Source organism: Pollicipes pollicipes, unplaced genomic scaffold (genome assembly GCF_011947565.3).
Source record: "Pollicipes pollicipes isolate AB1234 unplaced genomic scaffold, Ppol_2.1 Scaffold_2555;HRSCAF=2994_pilon_pilon_pilon, whole genome shotgun sequence".
Classification (NCBI taxonomy): domain Eukaryota; kingdom Metazoa; phylum Arthropoda; class Thecostraca; order Pollicipedomorpha; family Pollicipedidae; genus Pollicipes; species Pollicipes pollicipes.
In genome coordinates this window covers 44,009,019-44,024,906 of record NW_023596136.1, presented here as the reverse complement: position 1 = coordinate 44,024,906, position 15,888 = coordinate 44,009,019, and the positions used below count along the sequence as shown (strand labels likewise).

At 49.0% G+C, this 15,888-nt stretch overlaps 1 protein-coding gene across 1 annotated transcript; it reads left to right on the top strand.

The window, feature by feature from the left end:
* Positions 1–4,006: 4,006 nt before the first annotated feature.
* Positions 4,007–15,251, top strand: LOC119111366 (uncharacterized). Its single transcript, XM_037235183.1, has 5 exons — positions 4,007–4,020; positions 11,933–12,086; positions 13,086–13,199; positions 13,839–14,008; positions 14,355–15,251. Exons 2-5 carry the CDS (start codon positions 11,934–11,936, stop codon positions 14,569–14,571), a joined length of 654 nt encoding a protein of 217 aa, XP_037091078.1. The 5' UTR covers positions 4,007–4,020; position 11,933; the 3' UTR covers positions 14,572–15,251.
* The last annotated feature ends 637 nt before the right edge of the window (positions 15,252–15,888 follow it).

Below are 15,888 nucleotides of genomic sequence, written 5' to 3'. Positions count from 1 at the left end.
CACCACCTTGTTCCTTGCCGCATAGCAAATCATGCTTTGCGATATGTTCGCATAGCACCTCGCGAACTCACAGTTCCATAGCGCATATTCCGCGAACAGACCTTCTGCAAACCTGCACTGTGGACTCTAGGGCGCGCTTTCAGATCTACCTCTTCGACAGTCGCCCCGTTCTCAGCCCTTGATAGTTCGCAATGTCAGCACCAGCCAATGAGAAGTTTCAAACAATGCGTAGATTGCTCCACCTACTGGGTCGCTCCACCCGAATTGCAGTAGTAGTCCCCTGCGACCCCGCCTCCAGCCTGGTCCACTCCCCGCCCAAAAGCTCAGCCACATTCTCCCGGGATGAATTTTCGCAACCACATCTGACCCGGTTGCGGGAGGCCATAGATTCGTACCCTCAACCACTGAGAGCATGCTGCTTTTGTAATGAGTGTCTTGTAAGGGCACCATTGCCCCCGTTAGGACATTTCAGTTTCGGTATGGTTGCATCGTAGCTATGACACGGATGGAGCAATGGCAACAACAGTGAACAGCAACGGGAAGGTTTCTGGCAATGACGAGAAGGAAAGGAAGGAAGATTTCAAGTTTGACGTATCGCCGAAAGGTCATCATGTCAGGTGACATATGTGTCATTATCAGTTATTTGTAATCACATCGCAGACTAGGAGCACGTCCACTCGATAGTCAAATATACTTTCAAGTTACAAACGATTTACTCACATAAATGATTTACAAGCGAGCTGCAAAGCGGGTTGCAAAATTTCCTGCGAGATCTAAAGAGACAATAGTTGAATGGGTGGCCTGACCTGACCTGACCCATGCACCTAACGCTTCCGGGAAGACTACAACCTTGCAACTTATAGGAACAACAACCTTGCAACTTATAGGAACAGGTGATTAGCTGTTTAACCAGACGATATAAGGCCATGTAGATATAAGGCCATTCCACGTTAAACCGCACATGAATCGGCACTTTTGACTCCCGCCATTTCGATTTTTTCAAATGTAAAAATCGCATAAATCCAAGAAAACGATCATCACGCATAAATTTGAAGCTCCCGATGACTTGTGAGGTTAGAGTGCCAGGCCGTATTTGGATACAAGTTTTCACTGACCTTGGATCGTTCAGATGTGCACATCTCAGTGGCAAAATGCCACGGGAAGATGCAGTTTCCCCCATTGATTAGCTAAGTGTTCCGAATGCTTCTATACCACGCAATAATTTTACGTAATTTCACTTTAACCTTGTATTTAATGAGACCAGATTGAGCAATTTGCGTTTTTACAGTGCTTGACTGCACTGGGTTGTACGAAAATTCATTTTTTCGTACGTAAATTCGTCGTACGTACGATCAAATAATTGTAGGGATGTGCGAGAAAAAGTACGAGACAATTTCTTCGGATGTTGTTATTGTTTAGAAAATGCATTCCGAATGGTTCGCATGGATGACTTTGGGTTCACAATACCTGCTAAGCATAGCTTGTCGTGTGTACCCTGAAACCATCACCCAAGCCCAGCCATCACCCACCCAAGTCCAGTTCAGCGGATAATTTTGCCTCCGCCCTTGCGCCAGACAGGAATGTGTGTGGGGGGGGGGGGGCGGAGGTTACCTGCCGCAAAGTGCTGTGACACGGCCGCCGAGGGCCAGGGTTGATCCCCGTAGGCCAGTTGCCAGCTGACCTTTTCATTTCAGTGGGGCAAACAATGCGCCCGCTCTGGGACTTATACCCAGTGCCGCCGGATTACGTGTCCAGCATCTTTTCCCCAGGGAACTGAGGCAGCCGTGGTCGTGGCTCTATTGATTAACGTTAGTAATTAACAGAGCCTTGCCGTCTTGTGCACAGATGCTCTGTGACCATATACCATGATTGACGGAATATGAGAGCCCGTTTTATTCAAGCCGGTGAAATTTAGTCCACACGATGCATTGAATTCCCGCTCCATGGCTACAAAGTTTCAATTCAACCTAACCTGACCTGGTGTGACCCGGCCTTAAAGGTCAGTCATGACCGGGCGACGAAAAGCCACAAATGTACGAGATAAAATGACACTCAAGACGTAAGTTTAGCTGAAATAGGTAACGACGGACCATACAAGCGTTTTACGCTACATTCGTGACCTTTCTGAGCTCTTAACAGGCTACTGGCCTCAGCTGGACTAAGCTGACCTTTGATGACGTGAGACTATTATCCAGTCATTTTGAGACGGTGATTTTGAGTCCGGTATGCATTTTTCACCATTTGCCCCACTGGTGTTCCTTGCATGGCCACCAGCGGCTCTGAGGTCGCTACATTGTACCAAAAATATGACAGGCTAACATATAGCGTTTATAATAATTTCTAGATTGTTTCGCTGCTCGAACTTCTAGAGTCGTTTATTGCTATAAGCCTGCGTGACGAAGACCATGCCTCTACGCGATGGTGGGCCAACATGGCGCATCTGTTTCGTTCTCGACGCATTGTGGGCACCCACCGATCTACCCTTTATGGCCCAGGCCTGTTTGGTCCAAAATGGGGAGATCATAGTACTTAACAAGCGTCAAATTTGACCCGATTAAAGAACAGATCATATGTCTGCACCTAGTTCTCGGTTGTAGTCTTTATAGGCCGGTTTTCCCTGACAATCTCTTCAGTGTGTTACTCACTTCGTTGCATGGTGTATGACGATCACAGCGAACGATTACAGTGAGTTCGGTTAGCCAAAACAGTCCGGAAATAATAAAATATGCAGTGCGTTGTTTGCTGTTACGACATTTGGTTGCGAGAGTAGTATATTTAGAGCCTCTGGTGGCTGCTAAATGAACAACAAGGAAGTGCAATCGCACAGAACGGATACCAGACTGGAAAGCAACGCCTCACAATGACCTGCAATCTACCGAACGTCAAAACATGTCATCCGAAACAAACCTCAGATCAGCAACATTGGTAGGCCTCAGAAAGGTCACGAACGTAATGTGAGCCATTGATATGGCGAGGGTGACGTTCGCATTGACCCCACCTTGTCTTGTCAGTGTCATTCGCTCTCGTATAGCTCAAATACTTGGGACTGCCCTCAGTATGCCTGAGAATAACGCTTTTGAGGAAAAAATTGGGGTGCTCAGGTCTAGCCTGATGCTCCCATTTAAGCCAAGTTCAATGGTGTCATTTATTCAATACTTTGAATGTTTAGGCGCGCGAAAGCTTCAAGCTTGGCAGTTCAAGCCCATTTTTGTTTTCACAGAGCCAGCAATTTATGAAATGTTATGATGTTGTAAAAACGCTCGTTTACAACGGCTTGCACGCTTGAAACAAAGCCCTTACCGCTGCCATATCATACCGATCCCACATTTTTTACCGTGACATCTAGCTGGTATATCACTTGACCGAATCCAATCCATGGCGGCGAAAGTGACTCACTTGTGTGTATATTAATGTGATTGGAGCTCATTTAATCGTGTCCTCTGACGCTCCTGACAACACCCGAAGTCGCACCAGGATCTGTTGCATTATCAACTTTGTCCCGGTAACGAGTGCATTATACCGAGCTCATTGCGTAAAACCACGCAAGCTCTTAGCGTAGCGAGAGGAAAAAACACTCACGCAAGACCGGATGTTCCTGACCGTGGCCAGCTCCACCTGACCCAGACCGGACCCGACCGGACCCTACCGGACTCGAATACGGGGAAACCCGAAGGGCCGCCACCTCGCCATCGCCCCGCGGCCCGCGCGCCGCCAGCCGCGCGAGCTACGCGGCCCTGCCGCAGCAGGCCACTACTCCGCGGCGAGTGAGAGTGGCGGCACCTTGACCTCGACGGTGTGTCAACAGTTCACTGACTCGTCGGCGCCGCGGTACCGGCGATCCGATCCGGAGTAGCCGACCGTGTTCCGCGCCGGTGCGGGTCCGTCCCGTGACCTCCGGCGTCACCGCCAAGGCCCGACGGCGCGCCGCGCATATAAGCGCGCTGCTGACCCAGATGCAGTCACTCTTGTTTTCGGAGGTGTGGTGCGGTGACGACTACAGGGTTGACGCGCTCAGTGCAGGTGAGAGGCTGGCGGCAGGGTGGGAGCCGCTCAGCGGGCCCGTGCTGGATTGTCGGTCGGCGCGTTTGCGGTCGGGCGGTCGACGTTCAGGTCTGTGACAGGCGGGTGTTGAGGCAGGAGCTCAGCGTGTACGCACGCCATGGTCAAGGTCGCGATGGATGGTTTATGTGTGGTCGCTGTCGGTTTCAGCCGGTTACGATCAACGTACGAGTGAGTTTACCTCTCAGGCCTGCGATAAGTTTGAGACGTTATTTGGGAGCCCGTTTAAGATGCGTCTCTTGTTTCGTTGTCGATGGGCAAAGACAACTTCATGATCATTCTATGCAAACTGGTACGATATGTATTTGTTTATGCGTTTGCTCTGGATGGAACCAAGTCCATTCAAAGCTACATATCTGAAAGCTTCATCACCTCCAAATTTTTTAACAATCGGCAGGACAATTAATTGTACGACAAAACAGCCCAGACCGCTAGCAAATAGGCATCGCGATTTACTTTACAGATCATCAGATAAAGTTCCGTGTCATTACGGCTTAGTCGGCCTACACGACCAATCGCAATGCTGAACAATGTGCAGTTCTAGATTATCACATAACTCTCGCTGATGCTTACTAGTTAATTATTAGAAGCACACCTTATTGTCATGTACCGAACTTTGCTTGAAATTCACGGGAATTGTTGATGCCGAAGTGAGCCCCTCCTGACAAGCGACGTCTCACGCGAGTGTATATGTTTTGCACTAACTGCGCTATTTGCACCACGCAAACAAAACAAAAACAATGACGTGCCACACTGGTAAAACGCAGGGTAAATATTGACTCACTGCTTCACCAAAATACAACAGTAAAATCAGTAGCATTGTTAATGTACCTTGACGCTGCTTATAGTAAATCCAAAGGCATAATGCAAGCCGTTTTGGAGTGGCAGATACAGAATATTGAGGGGCAAAACAAAATATTTGGCATAAACGAAGCACTGAAACGCAAAAAGCAGCGTTTTTACTCCCTCCCGTCGTGAGATATTTGTGAACACTTCTATCAATAACCTGGATCTGGCGGCGGAAGCTGGGTACACAAAGCTGTTTAGGTAAAATGCATGTCTGCCGCCGTGTTGAGATGAGCACTAATAACCACCATGGTAGTTATTTCCGATATGGCTATAGCTAGTACCACCCTATGGCTTGACGTATCCGCCTCCGCAATATTTGAACTCATGTACGATGATACAGCTGATATAGCTGCCACAGCTACTAGTGCTAAATGACTAAACATCAGGAGCTGTTTAACAGATTTGTAACTACTAAAGCTAGCAGCTGCCCAACGATAGTATTCATAGCCGGCCTAGTATCAATTACCAGGATTGAAAACTTTGGGCCATGGTCCTAGGAATGCTTTGCCTTGGAACGACCCTGCTGCCTCATTGTCAACATCTGCAGAATTGGTGCATGTCGTCGCCGATAACAGACTTTCGGCAATCGATTAATAGAACCAGCCCGATCATTTAGCTTGTCTGAGAGATGTTTGCATCGAAGCGACAGAAGCTACTTCCTTCCACCCCCCTCCGGATGGGCGCCGGTTGGTGGCATCACGGGCACCAAAACTCTGCAAAGCATGCTATTTTAGGCATTCATATATATATATATATATATATATATATATATATACATATATATATATATGTATATATAAAGATATGTATATATATATATACATATACGTATATATAGCTATCTATCTTTATATATATATATATATATATATATAAAGATAGATAGCTATATATACGTATATGTATATATATATATATATATATATATACATATCTTTATATATATATATATATATATATATCTTTATATATATATATATATATATATATATATATATATATATATATATATATATATATATATATATATATATATGCATATATAGAGAGAGGAAAATTCTAATCCTCATGGTTTTCAATTTTTACAGCTTGTCATCCTGTTACCGTCATACTGCTTGCATGCCACAGCGCATCAGTCCACCTTCGTGATCCTGGTTTTGCAGACTTCACGACTGTGTTGCACACGGGGTGGTGGCGAATTATACGGCGCCAGCCCGCGGTTGCTCAGTCCATTATACCAGCTCAGCCCAGCTGGTCATAAACAGGTTACGCGACGTTGCAGGCCATTGAGTTCCATAAGCGATGCCATTCGTTATCGTGCCAGAAGTCATGCAATCGTTTAAGGAATCGTTGAATTTGCTAATCAGAGTTGGAAGATTCCGAATCACCAGTGGCGAGTATGATAACATGTGTAAGATTAAAGATACGCCTCATCGATTTAAAACTCTGGCAGGTTGTGCATCAATTCAGTCTAAATCAAACCCAATGGCTGCGCTCAAATAACTTCCGCGGCTGTCGCATCTGCCTTAAATCACGTTCGTGTCAAAACACCTACAATCTTTATCGATTAAAACACATCGTGGGGCGACAATCCCCCTTCAGTGGGGAGGCGCGCCAGTAACAACTGACTCAGAATGAAGCGTGACTCGATCGGTTGTGGTTCCCGAGCGTGTCATAAACCAAAACCAGGCCGACCGCCGCGACCGCAATGCCGCACCTGCACACGGCGCGTGTCACGGATTGCCACAGGCGTGTGACGCAGTCACGTGTGACTCTTGGGACGCGCTGTGCACGGGAGTGGTGTCATTGTTGGGCTGGCGTTAGTGGGAGGGCTATTGCGACCTTGTGAACATGTGTGCATCTTCTCAATAAAAGCAACTCAGGCAACGTTAGGTCGCCGCCAGGACCACGATAGTAATAGTAATACAGAATCAGACAAGAAATTCAGGATTCATGGTTGGCACAGACACATGGTAATGCTCTTATGCTTGATGCTATCCAGGTGGGGTTTACAAGTTCAAAAGCCATTAAAAATGTGACGACAACGTGATTTAGGACGGCTGAGTAGAGCTGATGAGTAAAACTGTTGATCGGTTGAAGTTCCGGAATTCGGACCAATCCAACCCATGCATCTTACCTTGGTGCGCCTGGTCTTACAGCTCAGCTCCACCTCCCAGTATGAGCAGACCCATCCCATCTTTGCATGAAGATCCCTCCAAAAAATCAGGCTCCCATATTTCGGCCTTTTTCCAGAAAGATGAAAACATAAATTTCTACTTTGTACCTTCCTCAATGAATTACTCACTCACTGTTCTTACTCACTGGTGCCAGTGAATCGCGAATCCAATCGAATCCCGGCCCCGGTATTTTGAAAACGCCCCGACGCAGTCAATAGTAGTTCATGGATTGATTCTAAATCCGCGTCCCAATCCCATCCTATCTTTAAACCACTGCAAGCACGTAACCACGCGTCGTAGTGACCATTTTTGGAACGAGTCGTCACTTGACTGACAGTGATTAAGCTGGGCCTAGTCAAAACACACCTATTTCTTGCAAACTTTTTGAAAGTGTTATGCGCTTGGATCGAAAGTTTCGTGTCAAACCCAGACGTCAATCGCGATGCGGTTCGCATTGTTGAATCGTGAAACTCTTGGACAACTGATTTGCCGTTTGTTCCCTTTCGGCGAGCATCGATTTTGATCGTGAAGGTCTGCGGGAAATCTACGATATTTTTTGAACATCATGCAATGCTAATTGCAGGTCTAACTGATTATATCGCTGCACTCGCTCCAACCGAAAGACTTGCCTGTTGCTGCGTTCAGTTTTACTTCATCTTTAAGCTTTTTCGACCTTTTCACATGAAACCAAAATCACCAAAAGGTCCTTAAAAACGACTGAAGGGCAATAAAGTACCACTGTTAAGAAGTACTCCTGCAGATCAGTTCTTGGCCACATAAATGATTTCGTGAAATTCCGCTTATGGGGCTTAATACTGGCTACGAACAACAGTTTTATCATCGAGCCGTGATCCGCCTTATCGCGATGCTACTAAATCTAATTGAGCCCACCGGCACGTCCCTGATACTTCTGTTAGCCAGGGTTTAGCTCGATGTTTCCATGTTTAGACACCAAACGCACAAATATTTATTGAAACAATATATTCACACCAGCCAGGACGGAGCTCGATGCACAAGATACTGGTAACATACAGACCTAGCCTTAATATGTCCATGAAAACTAATATTTCCATTCCGAGTCACCAAGACAAAAAGTCGTCTTGTTTCGCAGTTTTGCGGTCAGTCGGCGGTCAGCCTGCTTGCCCAACAGCGGCAACCAATCACGCAACCCACCACAGCGCGATCTGGTGAGGCAACCAATCACGACGCGATCTGGCCTTCTCACTGCCGAACAGATGCAAAAGGGCTGCTGCGTGGGACGACGTGTCGCAAGAAAGACCGGATAAAGCCGGCCGCTCGCCGGCGGTGTCCCCACGCCGTGCATGCGCGGCGGATTGGCCCAGTGCCACTGCGTTGCACCACTCTGCACTCTTGGAGCTGCCGGAGCCGAGCGCCGCTGTTCGGAGCCGGTTCGCGGCCGTCGCGGCCTGCTGATTCGCCGGACGATGCTGTCCGAGCCGACCGCGGTGCAGCTGCCGGGATGGGGCGCCTGCCGCTTGCTGCTGGTGTTGTTAGGCCGCCAGTGGCGTCTGCCCAACAGTGGTACGGCCTCAGGCGGGGTGCCTCGTCCTCCACCGGTCAGCGCAGGCTACAGCTTGGCCAGTGGGATATGACCCTGATTGTTCGATGTGTCGAATATGGGTTAGAGAGCTTTCCCAACAAGTGCATAACACTAGCATCCAGTGGACATGAATTCCCTGGCTGTCTTTGTTGTCTATATGCGCTGTCCATAACCCTTCAAACTTGGTTGCTGCTGTGGGTAATACAGATCACCACTGTAATAGAGTGGGTTCCAGATTGGGTCCCGTCATTACCCAACATCACATCTTTGGGCAAGAAGCTCACTGTTGTCTTGAATCCTCTTAAGAACTGGAGGGAAACGTGGTACAGATGGTTGATACAGATGATACAGATGATGCAGACAGATTGATACAGATGATCACGAATCCCATCCCACTTCCATCAAGAGATGTCATAACGACACCAGATCTGTGGGATTTCCACCAAATATCACAATTCTGCCTGAGTCACTTGCTCGCCACGACAGCCGATCACCAGCTCCGCCTCTGGCGAGTGATCCATTACCTGGTCCCCAACACGCGGCGGCGGCCGCTGCTGGTCTGGCCGCTCGACCTTGGCGCCCGCACCGAGACCGGTCACCCTCACCGGGCCGTGTCGAGACCCAGCGCCGGTGACGTCACACAGCGTCACGCGCCACGCTCTGGTGACTAGGCCGGACCCGGCTCGCTGCCCACCGGCCGCCAAGTGACCTTCAGGAGGTCATCGACTTACAGCGCATGCGTTCTCCGGATATTGAACCAGGTCATAGGTGGCGCGGGCCGCGCGCTCTCTGTGCCCCACTGTACTCGCCTTGAGGTGAAGTGCTGAATAAGGCCATAGGGATAAGGTGCATCGGTCCGGTTAAACACCTTCGTGCCATGGGCGCATTAGGTCAGCTTTGAGAGGCGCTGTAATCTTGATCGGTACCGGTACCGATCAGGTACCGGATCGGTATACCGGTACATCACGCTCCGTTTTTTGATTGAATGATTTTTTCTTACTCTGAAGTATTCGACCTTGACTATGCCAGGGCGTTGATCTGTTAAAGGAAGGAATCAAACAATTATTAGAATATCCTGCGAGATCATGACTCATGACCACGAGCATGTTCACCCTCACCGCATTGTGAAAAGCGCTGCCCTTAAACGTCGATTAAGCATAGGTATATATATATATATATATATATATATATATATATATATATATGTGTGTGTGTGTGTGTGTGTGTGTGTGTGTGCGTGTGTGTGTTGAGTGGATCTCATGGAGTTTGAGTATATTGTATATTACATCTTTTATACATTGAGTATATCATATATTGAGTACATTTTATTTTTCGGTATACAGAAAGTCGGTTGTCGTCAGCATAAAGACACATCACGTTGAAAAATTGTGGACCAAGACCCGTCCTGTTGATATCATGAAGCACATGTATTCCCCCTAAACAAGGCACGGCTTTGCCGCCGGGGCAGACATACGATTGCACAGCAGCATATCAATGATGGCCATGTCAGAACTCCGCCTGTTGTGAAAAGTGTCCAGTCTCCTGTACCGTCAACCTGTATTGTCGCAATGCTTGATGGGCATCTCTTGATCGTTCACCACGGCAGCACGTCGCAGCAGTCGATGCCCCAGTCGCAGTGATCGAGGATCTCGTGCACAAACGACTGCACAGCCTCCAAAACGGCTTGGCCCTTAACTATTGGGCTTAAAGACAACGGTTGGAACGGCCGCGTTTAATGATCAAGGCCATCAGTATGCTCGCAGTCATGATAGCTTCAATATAAACGCTGGGATTTGGTCTGTCCGGTACCGTTGATTTATGTATAGTAAAATTGCATCAATATTTTCCAAAGTACGTGACTCCATCACCTGCCGGGACAATCGTCCGCCCACCTTCCCTGCCCGTCCACAAGCCCGGGGTGGTCAAGTTCGTTTGCAGGTGATGTGTTCCGCTTGCGCTGTACCAGCCTTGGCACAGTTGACGCAGGGAGAGGGGGGGGGGGGGGGGGGGCATCAAACTGCAAAGACCGCTCAGTGAAGAGCAATGTTGCAATAACGTGCATTGCGTACGTGCTGTCAGAGGCGGCGGAAATGGCGCGGGGGGGGGGGAAACGGGGCAAGAATGTACAGTCCTGGTGAAGAAACCTGGCATTCATTCGGTGTCGCTACATGGAAGAAAAGAGGAAGAAATGGATTTGAATTCTATCTGTACACGGTATTTGGTGAGACCATATTCTGGCTTATCTACGGTCACACATAAAATGCAACAACGTAACCATCTGCTGGTGCTTGAGGCAAAATTATTGAAAACAATCCGGACCTCGAAAACATCATACTGCTTAAGATGACACTACCGAACGTTGAACAGTATACATATGTTTTAGGTACATCCGTCGACTGGCATATTGCGGATTAAAAAAAGAAAACAGAAAAAGATGCAATTGTGCGTAGGAATGGGTAGGATACCAATGCGCAATATGACATTTTTGTTTTGGAGATCGCAGATGGCCATCACGCATTCAGCAGTCACATGCACGAACTATCTGTTTATAATTCCCGACAAACTACACTCCCCTGACCGCTGGTTTTATAAGAACACCGGGTCAAGGCCAGGGCAGAAAGGGCACTCGGCAAAGCAGCTCCACTCCGTCACTAGGGAGTGATCCACGGGCTGTTGGTCACGAACAGAGGGCCTTTGTGACAGCCAGCATTTTCCGGGACGCCCATACGCTGGGGTCACGAGTTCTGGGGTCACAAGTGCTGGGGTCACTCTGGGGTCACTGGGGTCACGAGTGCTGTTCGCGGCCCACCCTGTGAATACAGCAAGATGCCGTCCCATACCCTAGCTGCACGCACCACAACAAGATCCGTCGGTAGATGCACCAAGGAAAAACACTTGATTGCTCGGATACATGCATGCGGCCGGGGGGGGGGGGGGGGGGCACAGGTAGCCCTCGGTGCCCCCGAGCCACGCAGTTTAGGCCACAGGTAGTCCTCGGTGCCCCCGAGCCGCGCGGTTAAACCCACTGGTAGTCCTCGGTGTACCTAAGCCGTGCGGATGGGGCCACAGGAAGTCCTCGGTGCTCCCGAGCTGTGCAGCTGGGGCCACAGGTAGTCCTCGGTGTTCCCAAGCTGGGCAGCTGTGGTCACAGGTAGTCCTCGGTGTTCCCGAGTTGTGCAGCTAGGGCCACAGGTAGTCCTCAGCGTCCCCGAGCCGCGCGGTCGGGCCATCAGCGCACCCCCAGCCGATCGCACGGAACCAACACGGCCTCCCTCCCGCGCCGCAGGATGAAGCTGTTGCATCTGGCGGTGGTGGCGTGCGCGCTGGGCTGGGCGGCGTCTCAGGACGCCTACACCCAGGGCGTGGTGAACGGAGCGACGCTGGCGTTGGCCGGCACCGCTGTGGTCGGCCTTGGCGCGCTGGCCATCAAACAGCATCAGGTGAGAGGCTCGACGCCGCCGGCAATGGAGCAGCACCAGAAGAGAGGCCTGACGTCGCCGGCAGAGAACAGCACCAGACGGGAGGCTTGGTTGCTGCCGCAACATGAAATTGTTTCAAGATAAAACGTATGATTTTATCGCTGATGTGTATAGTCTTGGTGGATTGGACGTGTTAACCAAAAAACGTGCAACAACAAACCGAACAATACCTCGATAGTGACATCACACTGTTGCCTGGTTCTTGACATAATGGTTTCAGTGTTCGCGTTTCCCAATGTTCATCGATGCCACCAGACATCTTATTACACATTTGAGCGCTTTTCACAGTACTTCTGCGCATATTCTCCGAGCTCAAATTATGCTAAGTTAAGGGGAGTGTTCCATATTTGTATGGGGTTTTGAACTGAAATGGCGCTATTTAAGATCATTCGGTGCAGTTCACAGCTCTGTCCCTCCTAAGACCTAAATCCTCCCAGTTTCTGGGCTACACACTCGCGAAAACGTGAGGACTTTTTCGGGTTGACTTTTCCAAAGTCTCCCAGGCTTCCATGCAGTCATAATAACGCCATTTAAATTTTGTCATTCCATAAACCATATCAAGGTCAATGAAAATATAATTGCCCAGTCGTTTATATCTGGCGTTCGTAAGCACAATTTCCAGATGAAACGGCCGTCAGTTGGCACTTGCTCAATATTATGAAGGGTACCATGACGTGATCATACAACAACGTTTTGAGGAACGTATTAAATGAACAGAAGTTGTGTTGCCAAGAGGAACCATTTCTGCTTAAAAGTGTACCAAAGTGTTGAGTGAACTTACTTAATCATATATAATGCTCGGTTCATTATCTTCAAATGTGAAACATACCCTTGAAGAAGATTCGCTGCTTTGCTCCATCTTAGTATCCAACCGTCGTCGTCTTTCCATGAGCGAAGAAATTCGCGTGCAAGTATGGTCTTCAGAATGGTGTGCATTTATGGATATGGACTTCTTCACAGAGTCGGAGGAGGAACAGGTACCGGTACGCTCCGTACTACGGAGGATATTACAATGGCGGATACGGTGGTGGATACAACGGATACTCCCCTGGCTATTACCAGCCCCAGTACTACGTAAGCTCCATTCGCATCCCGTCGCAGAACCCCTTCACCATTGTACTAAGTTTTGTGTTATTTTGTTTGCTGAAAGACAGCGTGCTTGTTTGTGGTCGGTGCAGCTCCATGAAACGTCATTAGCTATTCAATTATCTCATGTGTGGTGAAGTTGCAGCGTCATATCAATATGGTCAGCAAATGGAGTAAGGCATTTTTCAGTCACACTTGTTAATATGATGCTACTCAGTTCTGTGACTATCTGCGAAAACGCAATCTGGGTACATTTGAGGTGGGTTATCTTGATAGCGAAAATGTCTTGAAGGCCTACGAGAGCTTGACTTGTTATCTTTACCCACCCAGTGCCACGGATCAGGTTTAGACACGTCGCAGTACTGCATTGTTGTCATGGATGGAAATCGTCAAATTTTTTTCGGGGAACGAGCCCCTCCCATGCGACACTTATACACTTTCGGTGTGTGATCCTGCATGCATTAACACGGGAATATTGCGTGATTCCCAAAATAATTATTCATAGTTTCGCCTCTGAGTACCGAATAAAGCGGACACAGCAGCTCAGCCCCACGAGCTGTGTTTTTCGTATCTGCCGTGTGGCGTCGCTGGAAACGCGCCGCCTGGTGGCGCTGCCGTCTGCCGCAGCGCCGCCGCCGCTCAACTACTGGCACTGGCGAGGTGGAGCAGGACTTCGAGAAGATTATGGGTCAGGACAAGGACCAGTGCGGCATGCGCGTCGTCTGTGAGCTGGAGGCCCAGGCGGCCCTGGGGGATGACGTCGACGACTTCGGCAAGCTGATCATCAGCCTGTTCGGGTGAGCTGACGCATCATCTATGACCTCCGTTTGAAACAAGCAACTAGTTGGTAGCCGGCCATGAACCGCGGCACACTTTGCTTCAAAAAGTGTCCCTAAGCAAACGTAATACGCGGTGCTCTCCTCTCTTGATGGCGCGTCATTTCTGTTTCGCAAGTACAAATATCTCATAAAATTGGCCACACCAATAGCTGCCTGCTGCAAGACTAGACCGGACTAATCGCACCAGGAAACAAAATCCCCTTAACGTCCAGAGCACCTGATTTCTTACCCAATATCCGGACTCCCCGAATAAAACATCAAAAGGTTTGGTATAGCTCAAACAAACTATGCCGCCTGCCGACAGCTCGAATCCGGCACCTGTTCCCACCTCCGCCCTGGACACGGCACGGGGCCGGTACAACTACGCCGCCTACATCGGCTCCAAGAGCGACCCCGAGACGTGCGCCGAGCTCTACTCGACCTGCCAGTTCAGCAGCAAGTCGATCCTGCAGCTGGTGGAGGCGTCACAGCAGCCGAGGCTGCTGAGTGTGGTGCCAGCGCCAGTCGCCGACGCGCAGTGAGGCTGAGTGTCTTGCGTAGTGTTCGACTGGCTGACAGCGCGTCTGTATGAGAAGGTCTCAGCTTAAGCTCTCGATGAGCCGGTATTCCGTCGACCTCCAGCGTGTCTTTGTATGACAAACGGGAGGCGGGTGCGTGATGTTGCAGGCTGGGGTGGCGCATGTGTGTACATAAGCACGGCACTTTAAAATGCGTTCTAGAAACTGCACTATTTGCGCCTTAATGCTGGCTAAGCCAGTCATGTTTTACAATATGCTGAGCACGAGCTGCTCTTATCTGTCTGAGCGTAGTTGCGCAGAAGCTTAAATTATGAAGAGGGGAAGGATTAGAAAGCCAATGTACGATTGGCCCGGATTCTCCTTATTTACGTCGGGCTGGCGCGACTGCAGCGAGGGCTGACCATGCTGCCCATATAAGCATGCAACATTGCACACGTATCTCTGTCTATGTGCGCGGCGGCTGACTGCATAACCATATCTCGTCGCGTATACGCCGCTGCGCCCTGCAAGTTTCAGCGATTGTTTTACTGTTCGATGCTTATCAACGCTATTGTTCTGTTTTAGAAGTCCATCTGCTCTTTGTGATGCGACCATGCCATTGTGTGTTATGAGTTGGTATACTGTTTTGTCCGTTCACCTATGGCTTTAATGTTTTTCGAGTACATGCTCACCTGGAACAGCCATGCGGTCTTTGTGTGCCTAGCAACGGCAGGCGATGTTGGGGTACTAAGGCCTTTCACAGTGTTGCAGAAGCGCTTCACGCTTTTGACCGCACTTGACAAGTCAGAATATCCATCCACGCAATGTGACGTATTTCGAGCGAGTATGCAGACCGACCAATGATAGCTCGCTCGGTGCCACAACTCTGAATCTGAGCCACAACTCTTGAACCTCAACTCTCAACAGCCTGTCCCGGCCCAGCCCGCATCAGCCGCCACACTATCTACAAGTTAGCTATTTGCAACAACTGACAGCATCTTCTTGCTGTTCTCAGTAACAAGGCATCCGATGTCGTCAAATGTTTGCTGTCTACCATGTGAAACATTTGCACACAGTCTGGTTGATAAGGCATGATTTTCCTGCTCCATTGCAATCCGAACAGCACATTCGGGAGAATGGGGCAATGCCGACAAGGAAAGAAGTGTTATCGTCCGTGATGTCAATTTATCACCTTCACATTGAGATATGTGGAGTCGATACAAAGCTGAAAAACAAGCAGTCTAGCTCGCTCCAGCCGAATGGTCTGACATTGCTCTTTTAGCTGCAATAGGAGGTGATGCCAAATCAAGGTTATCGAAAACACCGGAAGCAATGCATGAC

Excerpts from the sequence above, each read along its gene's own strand:
- LOC119111366 (XM_037235183.1), top strand. The coding sequence starts at position 11,934 with ATGAAGCTGTTGCATCTGGCGGTGGTGGCGTGCGCGCTGGGCTGGGCG. Across the intron at positions 13,200-13,838 it reads ATTACCAGCCCCAGTACTAC|CGCCGCCGCCGCTCAACTAC; the intron begins GTAAGCTCCATT and ends CGTCTGCCGCAG. Across the intron at positions 14,009-14,354 it reads CTGATCATCAGCCTGTTCGG|CTCGAATCCGGCACCTGTTC; the intron begins GTGAGCTGACGC and ends GCCTGCCGACAG.